Below are 17,893 nucleotides of genomic sequence, written 5' to 3'. Positions count from 1 at the left end.
GTTATAGTTCTGATGATGAAGGATCCTGACCCGAAACATAAACCCCATGTTTGTCTTTGCCTAACCCGCTAAGTGTCTCTTGCAACTGCTGCAGCTTTTTGTTCATGGTTTTTTTAACCGTTGTTGCGTTCACACACACTTTGTCCACCCCCCCTTCCCAAGCAGCAACTACATTTCCCCCAGCTACCTATCACTACACGAGGGAGAGGGGCTGAACATCAGCTCACAGGAGGCTGTAGCCACTTAAAATGGCCCACTCCCGATTCAAAATGGCGAACGGCAAAGGCTGATAGGAAAGTCAGCCAACAAGACAAAAACCAGCAGCTGCAGGTTGGCTGTGTATTTACCTCTGGAAAGGCCAGACAATATCGTTACCAGCAACCATCAGCATAACAAAACAACAGCCACCTGCATACTAATGAGCAATCCCCGGGAACAATAAGCAACATTTAGACACACAAAGCAAAACCAGACTCTTTGGCGCCAGCAGGAGCCTACACAAAAGGAGATGAACGAGCACCTCAAGACCACCCATCGATCAGGGAAGCGTTCCAGCATTGGAGAAAATCGAACCAAGCGATTGGGACAAAGTCCAATCACTTGGGACCAGGTACAGGGTCCGCCCTGAAAGGCGGGAAGCCCCTGGGGACTGTAAGAATTGAGCCCCAAATTCAAATCGCTCTCTTCTTCTCCACCTCTTCGCTCTCTTCACGCTCTTCTTCCTGCCCGGGTCACCCAGCAACAACAAACCAACATTGACCGTGACCGGTGCAGTGACTCCAGTGATCATCAAACTCGTAAGTCTTAATTCAACGCTCGCTACGAGATTGGCGCTCCTAGCTACCAATCCGTACCAACTTCGAATCCCGCAGACTCAGAACCCGAACGAAAGGCCATTTGTTCCCCTGACCTGGTGGGCCAGTCCGAAGTTAAGTATAGGCCTGTTAGTTGTAGAAGTAGCTTAGACGTAGAATTTGTGCATGAGTAGCGATTACTGTGTATAATAAATGTGCTTTGATTTAAACCTTACTAATCGGTGTATTGGATTATTGATCAGTACTCTGACTTGAACCTCGTGGCAGTATCATAAAGATACCTGGCGACTCGAGAGCAAAGGTAATAAAACAGCAATTGAACCAAGGAGAAAATTAGCAACAAGGCAATGCCCTCAACACAAATAAACAGGCAGAAGAGCAGTTTTCTGGACACAGTTGAACACAAGTGCCTCAGATGTTCATGATTCTGGCATTTCTGACCTCCTGAAAAAAGACCACCTGCCCAGTTGAGCATACATTCCTGTAGTAGCCAAGGTGACTCTAACCCTGAATTTCTGTCTCGGCTGCTTCCTGGGATCTGGTGACCACTGTAGGGTTTTGCAATCTACTGAGCACAAGTGCATCTCACATGTGAACAATAACATGTTACAATTAGCCAAACCAGAACAAGAGGGCCATCGAATGTGCTGCACCGATGGAATTCACTTGACTGTCCTCAGTTTCCAATCTGTCATTTAAATTTCCAGAACACATCAATATGCCACAACCAATGCACACTTATGCCTCTTATGTTTAACTTTGATAAAGATTGCTATGATCTTGGTTGATATAACTGGATGGGGAAGATCCAAGAATGGAATCCTGGTTTAAAAGACTAACTTTTTAAATATAAAACTGGGAGGATGAGAGTCACCGGACCAATAATTAGTTTCAGCAACAAGGAAAACAAATTGATTGAACATGGAAAAATTGGATTAGAATACAATCCTCCTGTACTCCTCCCTTAGCTTAACAAATACACAGATGTAATGATTAACATCGATTACCAAGTACATCTTAAGCTACAATGGTTGCATTAACACAAGTCCCTTTTAAGCACACAAGATGACTATGGTCAAATACACACACTCCACTCTGAACCCAAGTTAGTGTCTGTGAATTTCTCCTCCGAATCCCCCAGATAATTATAACATGAGAGTTTCCAAACTCCACTCCCAAAAGTATGCTATAACATCATGTCGCACACTAATGCTTTCTCTTGACGGTTTGCATTCCGAAATTCACTCCAGGTTTTCCAAGCTACACGTTTTTATCCACTCCACGATTTTACAACAACGCCTTTTAGGGTTTCTTGATGGCTGTACACACTGTCCAGAATTACTTTAATTCTTAATCCCCAGACTATTAAAATGACATCAAATGTTTAATCTACCTCTGAAGCCTGCTACCCCACTTTAAATCTCGCTAGTGCAATTGTCTCTTTAACCCGGAACACTTTGTTTAATCATCCTTGAAATCTTCTTAACAATACCTTGGTCTCTGATCTCTTAACTTTTGGTGTCTTAAACATTCTTCCTGTCCCAATTCCCTGGATTGCATTTTGTCCCTCAGGAAGCTTGCATCTTTGCAACTCCTTTGTGCTGGATAGCTTTTCTTGACAGAATTGAGAGCTGTTCATTCCAGTGTCCTGTCTCCAACTGCTCTGGCTTCCAGAATAAAGCCCTTCCCTCTGGAAAGTGGCCTCCTGTTGCTAAGCACCAAGTTATTTCTATTTACTCTTCACACTGTAACCCCCTCTCAGCACAATAGAGACACAGGTGGAACTGAACCAACTCCCACACATTTTTTTTAAAAACACCCTTGTCCAGCATGAATCTAATTATAGGTTTTACCCTTCCAGGCACCGAAACGTTAAATTCATCTCACTTAAAAACTATACCTTATTTCTAATGTTTACCAATACAAATATGAATTCCTTAAAACTGCCTTTGTTTTTCAAAAACCTCTCTCTTTTAAAGAAAAATCTTCATAATCAAGGAGATTTCTTTGCACTGTTGTTACATCCAATTTACACAAACTTAGCATCATAAATATCTAACCCCACAACGTATTACATCATACACCACATTACAGTTCCACTAGTTCACAATTACATATGTCATTAAATATAATTAGAATGATTTAAACAAAACAAAGACAGCATTCAGACTCTATACATGGCGACATTATCATAACTCAAGTCTTGTGCTTTTTATTCTGGTTTCCAATTCTAAAGTAATCTTAGGCTTACATTAACACTGCAATAACGTTGCTGTGAAAAGCCTCTAGTTGCCACATTCCCGCACCTTTCCGGGTACACAGAAGGAGAATTCAGAATGTCCAAATTACCTAACAGCACTTCTTTCGGAACTTGCGGGAGGAAACCGGAGCGCCCGGAGGAAACCCACGCAGACACAAGGAGAACGTGCAGACTCCATACAGACAGTGACTCAAGCTGGGAATCGAACCTTGGACCCTGGAGCTGTGAAGCAACGGTGCCCAGAAAATTTAGAAAAGACTGTTTCATTTAAGTCGTGCAATTGTCCTTTTTCATCACTTGTAGGCATCGTTTCATTCTAGTCCATTTTCCAAATTCACGTAATGAAGTCGCATTTCAATTTAACAGTCAAAATTTTGTGCACCACCATCCTTTGTTCTCTTGTCACAATTTCTTTTAGCTGATACAAGAATGTTAAGATGCTTCTTGCGTTCACTCAAAATAGTATCACATTCTTGCTTTTTGTTCTTTGAATTTACTGTGATCTTGCTATTTCTATGTTCTATTTTTTTTTTCATCGGGGCTGGTTTAGCGCACTCAGCTAAATCGCTGGCTTTTAAAGCAGGCCAGCAGCACGGTTTGATTCCTCTACCGGCCTCCCCGAACAGGCGCCGGAATGTGTCGACTAGGGGCTTTTCCCAGTAACTTAATTGAAGCCTACTTGTGACAATAAGCGATTTTCATTTCATTGTCTCGGCAGCTCCCCCTTCTCCAGCGCCTCGCTAAACGACCCAATAAATGTGGTGCCAACTCCGTCGCAAGCTCCATCTCAAACTCTGCCGGATAGCCCCGGGGCCTTCCCAAACTTCATCCCTCTTATGCTTTCCCTCACCTCTCAAACGTAATGGCTCCTCTAGCACCTGCCTCCTCTCCTCATCCAGCCATGCAAATTCCAGCCCATCCAGAAACTGCTCCATATCCCCTTCCTCACCCTCCCTGGATTGGCCCTATAAAATTTCTCCACCTCGGTTATCTCATCCAATAATCGTCCATACTCCTCCTCCCTGTGCGCCTTGAACGTGATAATCTCTCCATGAACTACCACATTCAATGTCTCCCAGAATGTGGCCACTGATACGTCCCCATTTTCGTTCAGCCCCACGTATCTTTAATCACCGACGGCACCTTATCGCAGAACCCCCTGTCCGCTAACCACCCCGAGTCTAGACTCTATCCCAGCCTCTGTTCCTGCCTCAAGCTAAGACGAACCTCCAGCCAGTGCGGTGCGTGGTCCGAGATCACGATTCCCGCATACTCTGCCCCCACCAACACCCCTCGGCTCACCACAAAACTATCAATTGAGGCGTATACTTTGTACACATTCGAGAAGGTGTACTCCCTCTCTCCCGGGTTCTTAAACCTCGACGGGTCCACCATACCCACCCTTTCCATAAACCCTCCCAGGTCATTCGCCATCCGCAGCCTTCCTATTGACTTGAGGCTTGACCTGTCCACCCGTACAAACCTATTGCCCCTTAACAAATAATCGGCACAATGAAATCAACCCACCTGAGAAGAAGCTAACCCCCCCCCGCCCCCCCCCCCCCCACAAACCCTCCGGCCTCCACACTACCCGCATCCTCTGAACTCTGTTGTTGAAACTCCTCCGTCTCCCATCAAAGTTCAGTTCTCCCCCAGTTTATGATCTCTAATAAAGTCATTGGCCTCCTCTGGAGTTTCAAAATAATACTCCCGGCCTGCAAAAGTCACCCACTGTTTGCCGGAAACAGAACCTCAAACTGTCGATAAAGATCCGCCCTCTTGAACCCAACAAGCCTTTGCGGCAGCTCTGCTCCAGTGTCCTGATATATTCGGGCCTTATTCCCCTCCATTCATGGTTTCCCTTCTCCCTGGCCCACTGCAGGATCTGTTCCTTCTCCACAAACATGTGGAGCCTCACAATCACCACCTGCAACGGCTCCCCAGCTCTTGGATTCTGCCTTAGAAACCTGTGGGCTCTATCCACCTCTGGGGCCTAGTCAAACACTCCCTCCGTCACCAGCCACCCCAGCATCCTCGAGATGTAACTCGTAGCATTCGTGCCTTCCACACCTTCAGGCAGGCTAACGATACGCTGGTTCTGCCTTCTAGATCTGTTCTTCTGCTCTCCTACCTTTGCTCATAGCGACTTGCAAAAGTCCCCCAGGAGCCCCACCTCTGCCTCCCATACCACCACCCGATCATGATGGTCAGACATCACCCTCCCCATCTCCCGGATCTGTGACCCCTGTGCCTCTAAGCACTTCTCGACTCTCACTATTGAGCCTTTCAGGGGTGCAACTGCTTCAATTGCTTTTCCTGCATCTCCTTTCATTGTTGCCGGAATTCCTCTCTGATAAACGGCATCAGCTGCTCCATCTGGAGTTTTCCAACATGCGACAACTCTCTGCCATCTTTCCAATTGTTGCTGCGCCGCAGGTGTCTTCCAGCTCCTTGGCCAGGTCTTTAACCTTCTTCTGCCGAGTCTGATAACCAGCAGACATGCCACTCCCGGCGGGGATCTTCAGCGCTCATTTTTGGGCAAAAAGAGCTCAAATCCACGCCTTTGAGCCAGAGCTGCCCTGTGTGCGACCACTCTCTCCATGGCCGCCACCAGAAGTCCCATCCTGTGCATTTCGTATTAACGCAGATCTTTCAAAATACTGTTTTCAAATTCATTTGCGGTGCATAAGAAAGATGCAACGCTCTTTTTTTTTTTTTTTTTATTGCATGCACCTCCCAAATGCAAATCATGTGTTTCTGGAGGCACAATGCATAGCTTTAATTTCCCTGCAGGACCCTTTTTCAATATTTTACATAGTCATTGAACTTTCCTTTTCTAATCTGGCAGTATTTATAAAGACAAAACAATTTGCAAATTTTTAGCTAGTCTTTGCTATCATTTAAGATAATAACAGTATTTTTAAAAAAATGGCTGCTGTAATCATTCAACCAAATTTCCATCTGTTGACGAACATATTTTCTTCTGAAGAAATCCATTATGATTCATGGTATAGCTACTTGTGGTCTTTGCAATTAAGCACATGCATGTCTTTAAAAAGGAAAGGAACAAGCCAGTGCAGTGGCCATTAATTTTGTTTTGGAAATTACAAGGTTTAGAAGTTGCCATGTACACATGATTTTGTAGAATTTTCACTTGTATCAACATGTGAAGTACATCAACAAGATTTCCAGTGCTTTTTAAATATTAAAGCTTCTGTTGAGAATATTTCAGAATACCAGAAGTCTAAAGCCTGCAAGAATTATGGTGTTTTAATGTTTTTGGGTTTTTGCCAGAACCAAAACAAAATCATCTTGCAAATGTAAGAACTATAATTTTAGATTAAATGCATATTTCCGTTCTCTAATGCCTTTGAGCTGATGCACTTTCCAGACAGAAATGAAGTGCAGGCATAAAAAATTGTTTTATAAAACAATGTAACTGCAAAATTGGGCATGCATTGCAAAAGCCTTGAAGGTCGTGGCTTCTGGCATGGGGCAAGTGGCACTCTTACTGTGTATCTGGGGTGGCAACATGACCAAATTGAATGAAGGCTACAGGGAAACGAAGCTCTGTGAAGAGCGAGGGGGAGGCTTTTCCCTAAATGGTGTAACCACATTAGCTTCTCATAGAACATTTCTCCTAACATCACTTGATATGTGGGCTATACCTGAGGTGATTAATTCAACAGGAAGGTGACACCGTTCTGTGCCCCCTTCAATCTGTACTGGGGCTATAAATATCGAACCTTTATGCATTTGTGGGGGCAGCAATATTTCTAAAATGTCCCTTACACCGTCCACCGATGCATCTGAGATGTGACAAAAGTCACCTGTGCTAGAAGAGTCAAATACATTGTTTTCTATCTCTACTGGAAGCAACAGGATGAACAGGCAAATTACTTTGCCAAGATAGGTGATGGTGTAGGGGTGGCATTAGCTGAACACAGGCTATCTTCATGGTGTGATCCTCCACTATCCAACCAGAGGGCTGCAATGAGCATTTGGGAAAAGAACATTGATGTGCTTAAGAAACACTTCTGATGCCTGGATTGTTTAGATGATTTTCTCCAGTGCATCCTGGACCGGTTGTCCAAGTTTGTTGTGGTCTGCTACATCCTCCCATAACATCATGAACATGAAGGTGCAGTTACTGCTAGGAGGAACCTCCGGCCACCGTCAACTGGAGGAGGAGGCATCCTCGGCCCTTGTTCTCGGCAGGTTGTCCAAGTGCACCAGCTCGGGCTCTAGTTTCCAGAAATCTCTTTGCCATTCTACATTCTGCATGACGGTCCGCGGTGCGAGTCCGCCATGTCGCACGGGGCGGCCGCCGCGGAAATGCGCGGGCTCCCAATCGGAAGTGTGGGGCCCCGTGTCTGCAGCCAGAGCTGCGAGAAGCACTGCGGGGCCCTGCCAGCCCCCTGCAGGTAGGAGAATCGCTCAGGACTTTCTTAAGGAAAGTCCAGAGTGAAACACCAGCATTTTGACGCTAGCGTGGGGATATAGCCCTATTTTGGGAGAATCCAGCCCCGGATATAGATTTCTTTTTTATCTGTTTAAATCGTGCTCAACATCTTGATTGAACAACACCAGAAATGAACTGTTCATCCTGGTGAACTAGGTTCATGCTTTTGTGTCGTCTTGGGGCTGCCCATGTGTGTTTTCTATGCAGTGTTACCACACTGCCTATGGCTCTAGTACTGGAAGACTGCTGACTCTCACTGGGGTAAATTACAGATGGCCTTGCTGCTTGACCTGGAGTAGGCCTGGGTCTTGAGGCCCTAACATCAGACTGCACCTCTTCACCATGGTTGGGAACAGTCAAGGCTGGTGACTGAGAGACAACAGCAAGAACACCTGCAGCAGGGCAATGATGTAACCATGAATATTGTTATCCTGTTATCCCGATAAAGGACAGCAAGCTGGTGTTCCACAATGCCGCTACCACTCTACAGGCTAGAACCTCCTAAATCCCCATAAACATGGTGGAGCACAGATTGATGGATTGCTGTGAGGCCTGCATGCTCCTTTGAGCATTGAAATTTGCAGCCATGTGAGCAAATATGAAATTGTCCATTTTGACAGGAGGAATAAAAGCATTTAATCTAAATAGGGAGAAATTGCAAAGTTCTGAGGCTCAGCGAGATCCAGATATCTTTGTGCATGAATCGCAAAAGGCTAGCATGCAGGTACAGGAAATAATTAGGAAAGTTAATAGAATGTTTTCAATGATTGTGAGTAGGAAGGTTTGCGAGGGGAATTAAAGTAAGAAGGTTACTTCAGTTATACAAGGCACTGTGAGAGAGACCGGCGTTGACTTTTGTGGGCAAATGTAGAACTGGGGTCACAGTTTAAAAATACGAGGTCACCCATTTAGGACAGCAATGAGACCAAAGTTTTTCTCTGAGGGTAGAGAGTCTTTGGAGCTCCCTTCTTAAAAGACAATGGAAGCAGAAGTCTTTGGATGTTTACCTTTTGATAGATTCATGATAAACGAAGGGTGTAAGGGTACTGGAAATAGACGGGAGGTTACATACAGTCAGATTAGCTATAATCTGATTAAATGGTGGAGCAGGCTTGGAAGGGTCGAATGGCCAAGTCTGCTCCTAATTTGTATGTTGGATGATGGCTGAACACTCTGCCTGTGCTGCAGCGAAAGCTAAGAAAGCGGATGCTGCAATACACTGGATCTACAGCTGCTGTCGTGGAGTTGACCACCACTTTCATGCTGGAAAGGATGAGCTCAAAGCTGTGCACAATGGATCCAAACTCTGTGCTCCGTGACCATGGTGGGAGACTCTACAGCAGGTCTGCCAATGCACCAAGTATCTTGGCCTGTACCATCATCAGCACCCTCTTGTGTACTTCCTTGGAACATACATGCAATTTCACCCTCTAATGAGCTTAAATGTCTGCTACCCTGTGGCCTGACTGCGGTCCACTTGTGCCCGGTGACTCACTGCATGCAAATCCCATTTCTACATGATCTTGTTTTATGGGTAGTGCTCGTATCTGAGCTGGCTGGAGTTGTGAATGTCAACATGAGTGACACTGTTTCTTCATTGGTCCAGTGCAGCTGCTCTGTGCTGTAACGGGATAGGTAGCAGTTCTTGCGCATCTGAAAGCATGAAAATAGGGGGGGGGGGGGGGGGTTTGGGTTGAGGGAGTGGGATAGGGCCATGGTCATCCTGGCTGCAGCTTGCACATCGTACCAGATAGCAGATGGAGGGTGATGTGGGAGTCAAGAAGACTATAAGGCAGTAAATCATAAATGGTCTTGGCAACATGTCATAACCAGCCCCATGATTTGTCAGACTCGGTGAATGAAGGCATGAAATGAAATGAAAATCGCTTATTGTCACAAGTAGGCTTCAAATGACATTACTGTGAAAAGCCTCTAGTCGCCACATTCTGGCGCCTGTTCGGGGAGGCTGGTATGGGAATTGAACCGTGCTGCTGGTCTGCTTTGGTCTGCTTTCAAAGCCAGCGATTTAGCCCTGTGCTGAGAGGCCCCCCTTCCAGTCCATTGCTGCTCCCTTCTGTTGGGTGTGGGTCTTTGTCCTGGAAAAGAGAGGGCAGTATATCAGTAATTGTGTTACCCTGTGTTTGGATGTTGTGCCTGCCATAGCTGAATAGCTAGGGGCATGCAAAGGCGATGTGGGGTTGGCATCATTGTGGAGTGGCATATGTAAATGTTAGTCCTGAGTGCTGGGGATCGCTGAATGAATGATGGGCTGTGGTGGGTTGAATGGCTTGAAAGCTTGAAGGTTTGGTAAGTATGAAATATTAGTTTCAATATATTCATTGGCCATGTTTACCTGGGTATGGCTATTGAACTTCTAACAGAGCTGCCAGATTCTCTAGACCAGATTCCTTATGTTGACCTTTCTGGCTACATGCTCCCAATCCCTTCAGAAGATGTTCCTTGAGGGATTCCTGGACCATACTGTCCACCTTCATGATTAAGGCTTTCCAGCTCCATACCCATGAACGGTCTACCTGGTGTTCCGCTTCTTCCTGTTATCCAGCACAGTTTCCCCTTTGGGGACAGATTGATTTTAGAGCTGGAGGCTAGGGGGAACTCTTGATAACCTCGCACATTATTACGTCCTTTTTGAACATAGAGCCAGCTAGCAGGTCATGCTGGGTTGGATGTTGAAATTATTCAAAGGAGGCAGCATGAAGTTTATTTACCTCAGAGCGAACAGGCACAGACAGGTCATGAAAATGGCCCCTCAAACAGGCCCTAACCAAATTTTAGCCATGTCATCAGTTTCCTCGATCTGTACTCATAGCTGTTAACAAGCAAAGAAACATTTTTTTGTAGGTATAGTTTATTTTTAAGTTTTCAAGAGAAAATTAGTTCAAGTATTTCTCCCAATATGGAACAAAATATTCAAAATTGATACAGGCCTTTCTTTATAATCTTACACAAACTAATAGTTTTCAATCAATAATTAGACATTAGAATAGAAGTTTGCAACCTTTAAACCACAAATCACACCTGTTTCTTGAGTCACCTATTTGAAGCACAGCTTTCTTGTAAGATTATCTCTTTGTCTTACTACTAATAAAAGATTGGAAATAAAATGGGTATTCAGAAGGCAAGCCTTAATGCCTTTGCATTGTTAATCTATGTAGCAGAGGTTCTATAGATCCAAGTTATCACATTTTCTGTTTTACTCATCAAAATTCCCATGCTGTTGCTAAGATAAAAGTTTTCTTCCAAAGACCTTTAATTACATGTTTTTGTATTCTATATGCAGGAAATGTTACCATTCGGACTGATGCCGGTGCTGTTACAGTAGGTAAGAAACCGTCTCACTTTTCTCATTAGTTCAAGTTTATATATTAGCTCAGTGGACTAGACAGCTGGTTTGTAATGAAGAGCAAGGCCAGCAGCGCGGGTTCAATTCCCGTACCGGCTTACCCGGCACCGGAATGTGGCGACTGGGGGCTTTTCACAGTAACTTCATACTTGTGACAATAAAAAGATTATTATTATTATATATGAGTAGTTCTACCATAACTTTAATTCTGATTGAGTTAGTGAACATTTACTGGAGCGGTCAGTTTGTTGGGGGAAAATTAGATGCTCGAAGAAAAAAGGCACGGCTGCTATTCGTGGTTCCAGATGACACTTGCTACTAAAAGTATCTCGTTCTAAGAAACTATCTATTTTAAAAGACAAAGGCTGGGGCTTTCCAGTCCCATTGTGGCTGGACACGCCACGGGAGTTTTGTTGGCCCAGGCAAAAATAGATGATTCTGACAGCAGGCAGGGTCAGGAAATTGTGGCCTAAGAAAGAATGAGTCCTTTATGAGCAAAGCTGTATGCTTTCCGTAATGCTAGTGTTCTGTAAAACGTGAGGCATTTTATGCTCTCAGACAAAGAAGAAGGGCACTCATCTGAGGGGTGGTGCGAATTGCATACGCATTGTGATGCATTACATTAAAATAGCAGAGGGCATATACGCTCCTGTTTTAACAAAGCAATAAGATAAAAGCTTTATTGTTAAGGAAATAAATGTATGGACTTTCATCCACCATTGTTACTGTTTAAAAAAAAAAAAAAAAAATGTGGGATGTGCATTGTTGCCTATCCCTAATTGTCCTTGGGACGGTGATGGTGGGCTGCCATCTTGAACTGCTGCAGTCCACGTGGTGTAGGTACATCCACTGTGCTATTAGGAAGAGTGTTCCAGGATTTTGACCGAGCGACGGTGAAGGAACGGCGATATATTTCCAACTCGGGATGGTGAGTGACTTGGAGTGGAATGTCCAGGTGATGGTGTTCGCATGTATCTGCTGCCCTTGTCCTTCTATATGGCAGTAGCCGTGGTTTTGGTTCCCGTAGCAGCCTCCCTGAACAGGCGCCGGAAGGTGGCAACTAGGGGCTTTTCACAGTAACTTCATTTGAAGCCTACTTGTGACAAGCGATTTTCATTTTCAAGGTACTGCCTAAGGAGCGAGTTCTTGCAGTGCATTTTGTAGATAGCACACATTGCTGCTACTATGGTCAGTGGTGGAGGGAGTGAATGTTTGTGGAAGAGCTGCCAATCAAATGGGCTGCATTGTCCTGGATGGTGTTGAGCTTCTTGAATGTTGTTGGAGTTGCACTCATACAGGCAAATGGAGAGCATTCCATCACACTCCTTCCTGACTTGTAACTTGAAGGTGTTGGACAGGCATTGCGGAGTCAGGAGGTGAGTTACTCGCCACAGGATTCCTAATCTCTGACCTGCTCTTGTAGCCACAGTATTTATATGGCTAGTCCAGTTCAATTTATTGTCGATAGTAATCCCCAAGATAGTGGGGGATTTAGTGATGGTAATGCCATTGAATGTCATGGGCTGATGATTTGATTCTCTCATATTGGAGATGGTACTTGCCACTTGTCAGCCCAAGCCTGGATATTGTCCAGATCTTTCTGCATTTGCACGTAGACTGCTTCAGTGTCTGAGGAGTTGAAAATTGTGCAATCATCAGCAAATATCCCCACATCTGACCTTATGTTGGAAGAAGGATGAAGCAGCTGAAAATGGTTGGGCCTAGGACACTACCCTGAGCAACTCCTGCAGTGATGCCCCGGGACTGAAATTACTGACCTCCAACAACCACAACCATCATCCTTTGTGCTAGGTATGACTTCAACCAGTGGAGAGTTAACTCCAGTTTTGCTATGGCTCCTTCATGCCATACTCGATCAAATGCTGCCTTGAAGTCAAGGCCATTCATTCTCGCATCATCTCTGGAGTTCAGCTCTTTTTTGTCCATGTTTGAACCAAGGTCGAAATGAGGTCAGGAGCGAAGTGATCCTGGCAGAACCCAAACTGAGCGTCAGTGAGCAGGTTATTAGGCAAATGCTTTCCATAACTTTACCGATGATTGAGAGCAGACTGATAGGGCAGTAATTGGCCGGGTTGGATTTTGTCCTGCTTTTTGTATACAGGACACCCATGGGCAATTTTTAACATTGTCGTGTAGATGCCTGTGTTGTACCTGTCCTGGAACAGCTTGGCTAGGAACAGGCAAGTTCTGGAGCGCACATCTTCAGGACTATTGCCGGAATATTGTCAGGGTCATAACCTTGCAGTATCTAGTGCCTTCAGCCGTTTCTTGACATCGCTTGAGGTGAGGTGAATTGAATTGGCTGACGATTGGCATCTGTGATGTTGGGAACCTCTGGCTAAAGATTATTGCAAATGCTTCAGCCTTCAATCTTTTGCACAGATGTGCTGAGCTCCATCATTGAAGATGGGGACATTGGTGACCTCCTCCAATGAGTTTAATTGTCCACCGCCAATCATGACTGGATATAGCAGGATTGCAGAATTTGGATCTGATCCGTTGGTTGTGGGATTGCTTGCCTCTGTCTATCACTTGCTGCTTATGTTGTTTGGTATGCAAGTAGTCCTGTGCTGTAGCTTCACCAGGTTGATACCTTAGTTTTGGGTATGCCTGGTGCTGCTGCTGGCATACCCTTCTGCATTCTTTATTGAACCAGGGTTCATCACCTGGCTTGATATTAATGGTAGAGTGCGGGCTATGCTGGGCCATGAGGTAAAGATTGTGGTTGAGTACAATTCTTCTGCTGCTACTGATGGCCCACAGTGCCTCGTGGATGCCCAGTCTTGAGTTGCTAGATCTGTTCTGAATTCATCCCATTTAGCACAATGGGAGTGCCACACAACACAATGGTGGAAGGACTGTGCAGTGGTCACTCCTACCAATGCTGTCATGGAAAGATCCATCTATGGCAGGCAGGTGAGGATGAGGTCCAGTATGTTTTTCCCTCTTGGTTCCCTCACCACCTGTCGCAGACCCAGTCTACCAGCTATGTCCTTTAGGACTTGGTCAGTAGTGGTGCTACTGAGTCACGCATGGTGATGAACATTGAAGTCCCCCAACAGAGTACATTCTGTGCCCCTGCCATCTTCAGAGCTTCCTCCCAGGGAGTGTTCAACATGGAGGAGTACTGATTCATCAACTGACGGTGGACGGTATGCAGTAATCAGTAAGAGGTTTCCTTGCCCATGTTTGAGCTGAAGCCATGAGATTTCATGGGGTCCAGAGCCGATGATGAGGACTCCCAGGACAGCTCCCTCCTGACTGTATACCACTGTGCTGCCAGCCTTGCTGGGTCTGTCCTGCCAGTAGGACAGGACATGCTCAGGGATGCTGATAATGGTGCCTGGGATGTTATCTGTAAGGTATGATTCCGTGAGTGTGACTAAGTAAGGCTGTTGCTTGACTAGTCTGTGAATCATTTCTCCCAATTTTGGCACAAGCCCCAGGAAAGATCTGCTGAGTCGACAGGGCTGGGGTTGTTGTTGCCATTTCCAATGCCGGGTGGTCCTTCCAGTTACTTTCTTTTTCAACTTTGAAAAAGTTTTGATATAACTGAGTGGCTTGCTAGGCCATTTCAGAGGGCATTTAAGAGTCAATCGCATTGCTGAGGATCTGGAGTTACATGTAGGCCAGACCAGGTGAGGTCTACAGATTTCCTTCCCTAAAGGACATTAGTGAACTAGCTGGGTTCCATGGTCATTATTGGACTTCTAATTCCAGATACTTTATTGGATTCAATTTCCACCATCTGCCATGGTGGGATTCAAATCCAGGTCCCCAGAGTAATATCCTGGGTCTCTAAATCATCAGTCTAGTGACAATATCACTATGCCACCACCTACCCTATGTGTGCATAAAATGGAGAGAGTCTCTAGTAGTAGGTTGTTTCCTTGATCATACAAATGTACCCATCAAAGTTCCAACATTCTGTTTCACAAATATCCAACAAGTTTGAAATTGCTTTACTGCATAATGGTGATGGTAAAACTTGACATTTGTCATTAGTTTATTACTTTGGTTAAACAGCTAATGCAGGTTGAAATTTGAAAATGTCTAATTTTATGCTGTCCTGGACCTTGTGTTAAGTTCCAACTTGGGCAGTATTGTTCAACAGTTTGGGCCTGTCCGTGTGCGTTGGGCTATGCTGTATACCAATAGAGTTGGTTACCTTCTGAAATAAAAAATCGGTTGACATACATTGTTCTCTTGTATGACTTTACAAATTAAGGCATTAAGCTATTTATTTGCAGTACTCCAAATAGATTTACATTGATTAGCCATGAGATCAAGCAGCATGCGTCGGGTTTTCACAATGCTATTAAGAAGTAGTGAGGTTGGGTAATGTGTTGTACAGTATTATCCAAGATCGATAGATATGGGGTTGTGAAATGGACAGCACCGTGTTCAGATTAAGCTTGCTGCAGATGCTAAAATTATTGCCTGAAATAGCAATAGCATTTTGAAGAAAACTACTAAGACAACATTTAGTGGGCGGAATCTTGAGACCATGCATGCTGTGCATGGGATTGGCAGTGAGGGTGGAAAATCTCGCGCGAGATATCGCGTTTCCCAATTTCTCCTGCCCTTTGCCATCGAGGTCACGATATTCACCCCCATGAAGCTTTTGAATTTTATTGTAATAAATTTTAATATGTTTAAATGCTATTATCGTTTCTACCTCCCCCCCCCCCCCCCAAATGCTCCCACCTCACTAAATATTAATTTACAGCAGGTTGGACCAGGCATGGGACATTTGAGGGGATCCCTCCAGCAGCACAGAGGTAAATATAGCCCTCAGGCGGGGGAAGGAGGGGATTTGGCTGCTCCTGGTTCTATGAGGCCCCACCCTGCCAGAGTGACGCATAAACCACACTCATTCTGTTTTGTTTGGCAAAGGGGCTCATGATTCTCTGAGAAAACTGGTCTGTGGAACTCGAGAGTTCCACGCCAGCTTTCTGTGTGAACCTGACACACTGCCAAATTCTGCTAAGATTCTGCCCAATGCCTAACCATGGTTCCCCTGAAATTGCTATGTGCGTTGTGGAAATTGATGCTCCCACAATGATGTTCAGTAGGGGATTCCAGGATTTTGACCCAGTCAGAATGAAGTTCAAGAGAGAGGTAAAGTCATATAATAGTTATAATGCCAAACTGGTAATCCAGAGGCCTGAACTAAGGGTCCAAAGAATGTAAAAGTTAGCTTTTTTTAAAAACGGAATTATTTGTTTAAAAATTTGGAGGTAAAAAGCAAGAATCTTAATTGGATTTCATCTAATACAATTCTTGATTTTTGTAGAATCTTTATTTTTTGTTTGGAATATTTTTACTATTCATAAATTTCTCTTATTGTCCAAAAACAATTTTCCTTGAGAGAAAAGTGTGTCATTAGATTATAGCAGTCTCTACAAATTTCAATTTTCTTTTCTAATGAAGAATGTTGTGCTCTCTTTGTGTTTAAATACTTTGGATGTTTGCTATCCTAATTTATATAATTTAATCGTGTTCTGGAAATGCAAGAAGTGCTTTCATCTAGTTGAGCAACATTTATTTGCAGAAATCAAACTCACCTCTTTAGTTTAATCTATTGACATGTGACCGAGAAAATAAATCAGGGGATAAGAGTTGCTCATAAAAGTTTTATTTGACTTTGTGCTTTATTTAATATCCTTCCATAGAAACAGGTCTATAAAATACTTGTAGTATTTCACTGTGGAAGTAATTTTGCATTTTGTGAAGTTTAAAGTGAAATAATTCAATTTTGGAAATTTAAACAAAATAGTGGTTGTTGTGTTAAGATCCCAAACTATACCCCAACATTTGTTAGGATACCAGCCAAGAACCCCAAACACTTCATTTAATTTGCAAAGGATACTTCACCCCAGGAGTGATGTCTCTGACCAATAGGTATCTTTTATAGAACATAGAACATAGAACAATACAGCGCAGTACAGACCCTTCGGCCCACGATGTTGCACCGAAACAAAAGCCATCTAACCTACGCTATGCCATTATCATCCATATGTTTATCCAATAAACTTTTAAATGCCCTCAATGTTGGCGAGTTCACTACTGTAGCAGGTAGGGCATTCCACGGCCTCACTACTCTTTGCGTACTAGAACATAGAACAATACAGAGAACATAAAACAATACCTTTAATTTAGACACAGAATTAACCACATTAACGTCAAAGAAAATAGCTTTACAATGATGAGCGAGACAGTTCTTAAACACCAGGAAAAATTTAAACTTATGCCTTACACCTTCACTATAAATATTCCAACCAAGTAACCCCAGTGCAGTTCCAGTGTCACTTAAAATAAAATGAACAGAACGGATTTACTTGTTTATCTGTGTAAAACCTTTGAGGAGGGACCCTTTCAAGGGCAACCTGAAAATCATTCTGTCTTGTCAGAAGCTCCTGCTCAACCCTGGAGCATTTGGCAAAACTGCTGTTCAACTTAAAAACTCCTAGCAGATGCCAAACCTATATTAAACTGCAAAACTACAGATAGACCTGGCTCCTCCCATTAATTACATCATATTTATCCCACTATGATGTTCTATCGCCTGCTTAGCTAGGACTACACTCCATCCCTCATGACTTATCTATATTCCAGGGAATCTATCAATTATCATAATGTTGTATTAGGCATCTCTTTGTAAATAAGTAAATGGTTAAAATAATTACCTCACCTTTTATGACCACTTAATTAGAGCTTTAACAGAAACACAGTTTGGGCCTTAACCTAGGTTCTCTAATAATATTACTGTGACAAATATATACCTTAATTCAGGCTTTTAAAACCTTTGTACAATATATATAACCAATTTCTTGCATTCAACACAATTGGTAATTTTCCTCTGCAACTACCACAGAGCAAAAGATTGCATATCATCTGGTAAAGGTGACATTACTGGTATTAATGTAATTCTGCACCACTGGTATGAAACTAAAAGCACCAACGTTGCC

The 17,893-nt window shown here is 43.8% G+C and overlaps 1 protein-coding gene across 3 annotated transcripts in view; it reads left to right on the top strand.

The window, feature by feature from the left end:
- The window catches only part of fam185a (family with sequence similarity 185 member A), a 99,160-nt gene that overhangs the window by 65,174 nt on the left and 16,093 nt on the right, over nt 1–17,893 (top strand). For all 3 annotated transcript variants that reach the window (XM_072471336.1, XM_072471335.1, XM_072471334.1), the window contains one exon: nt 10,839–10,880. In XM_072471336.1, the coding sequence (XP_072327437.1) occupies nt 10,839–10,880 (42 nt within the window). The remainder of the gene's footprint in view (nt 1–10,838; nt 10,881–17,893) is intronic.

The sequence above is a fragment of the Scyliorhinus torazame genome, chromosome 13, assembly GCF_047496885.1.
Source record: "Scyliorhinus torazame isolate Kashiwa2021f chromosome 13, sScyTor2.1, whole genome shotgun sequence".
NCBI lineage: Eukaryota > Metazoa > Chordata > Chondrichthyes > Carcharhiniformes > Scyliorhinidae > Scyliorhinus > Scyliorhinus torazame.
This window is presented reverse-complemented; position numbering and strand designations above follow the sequence as displayed.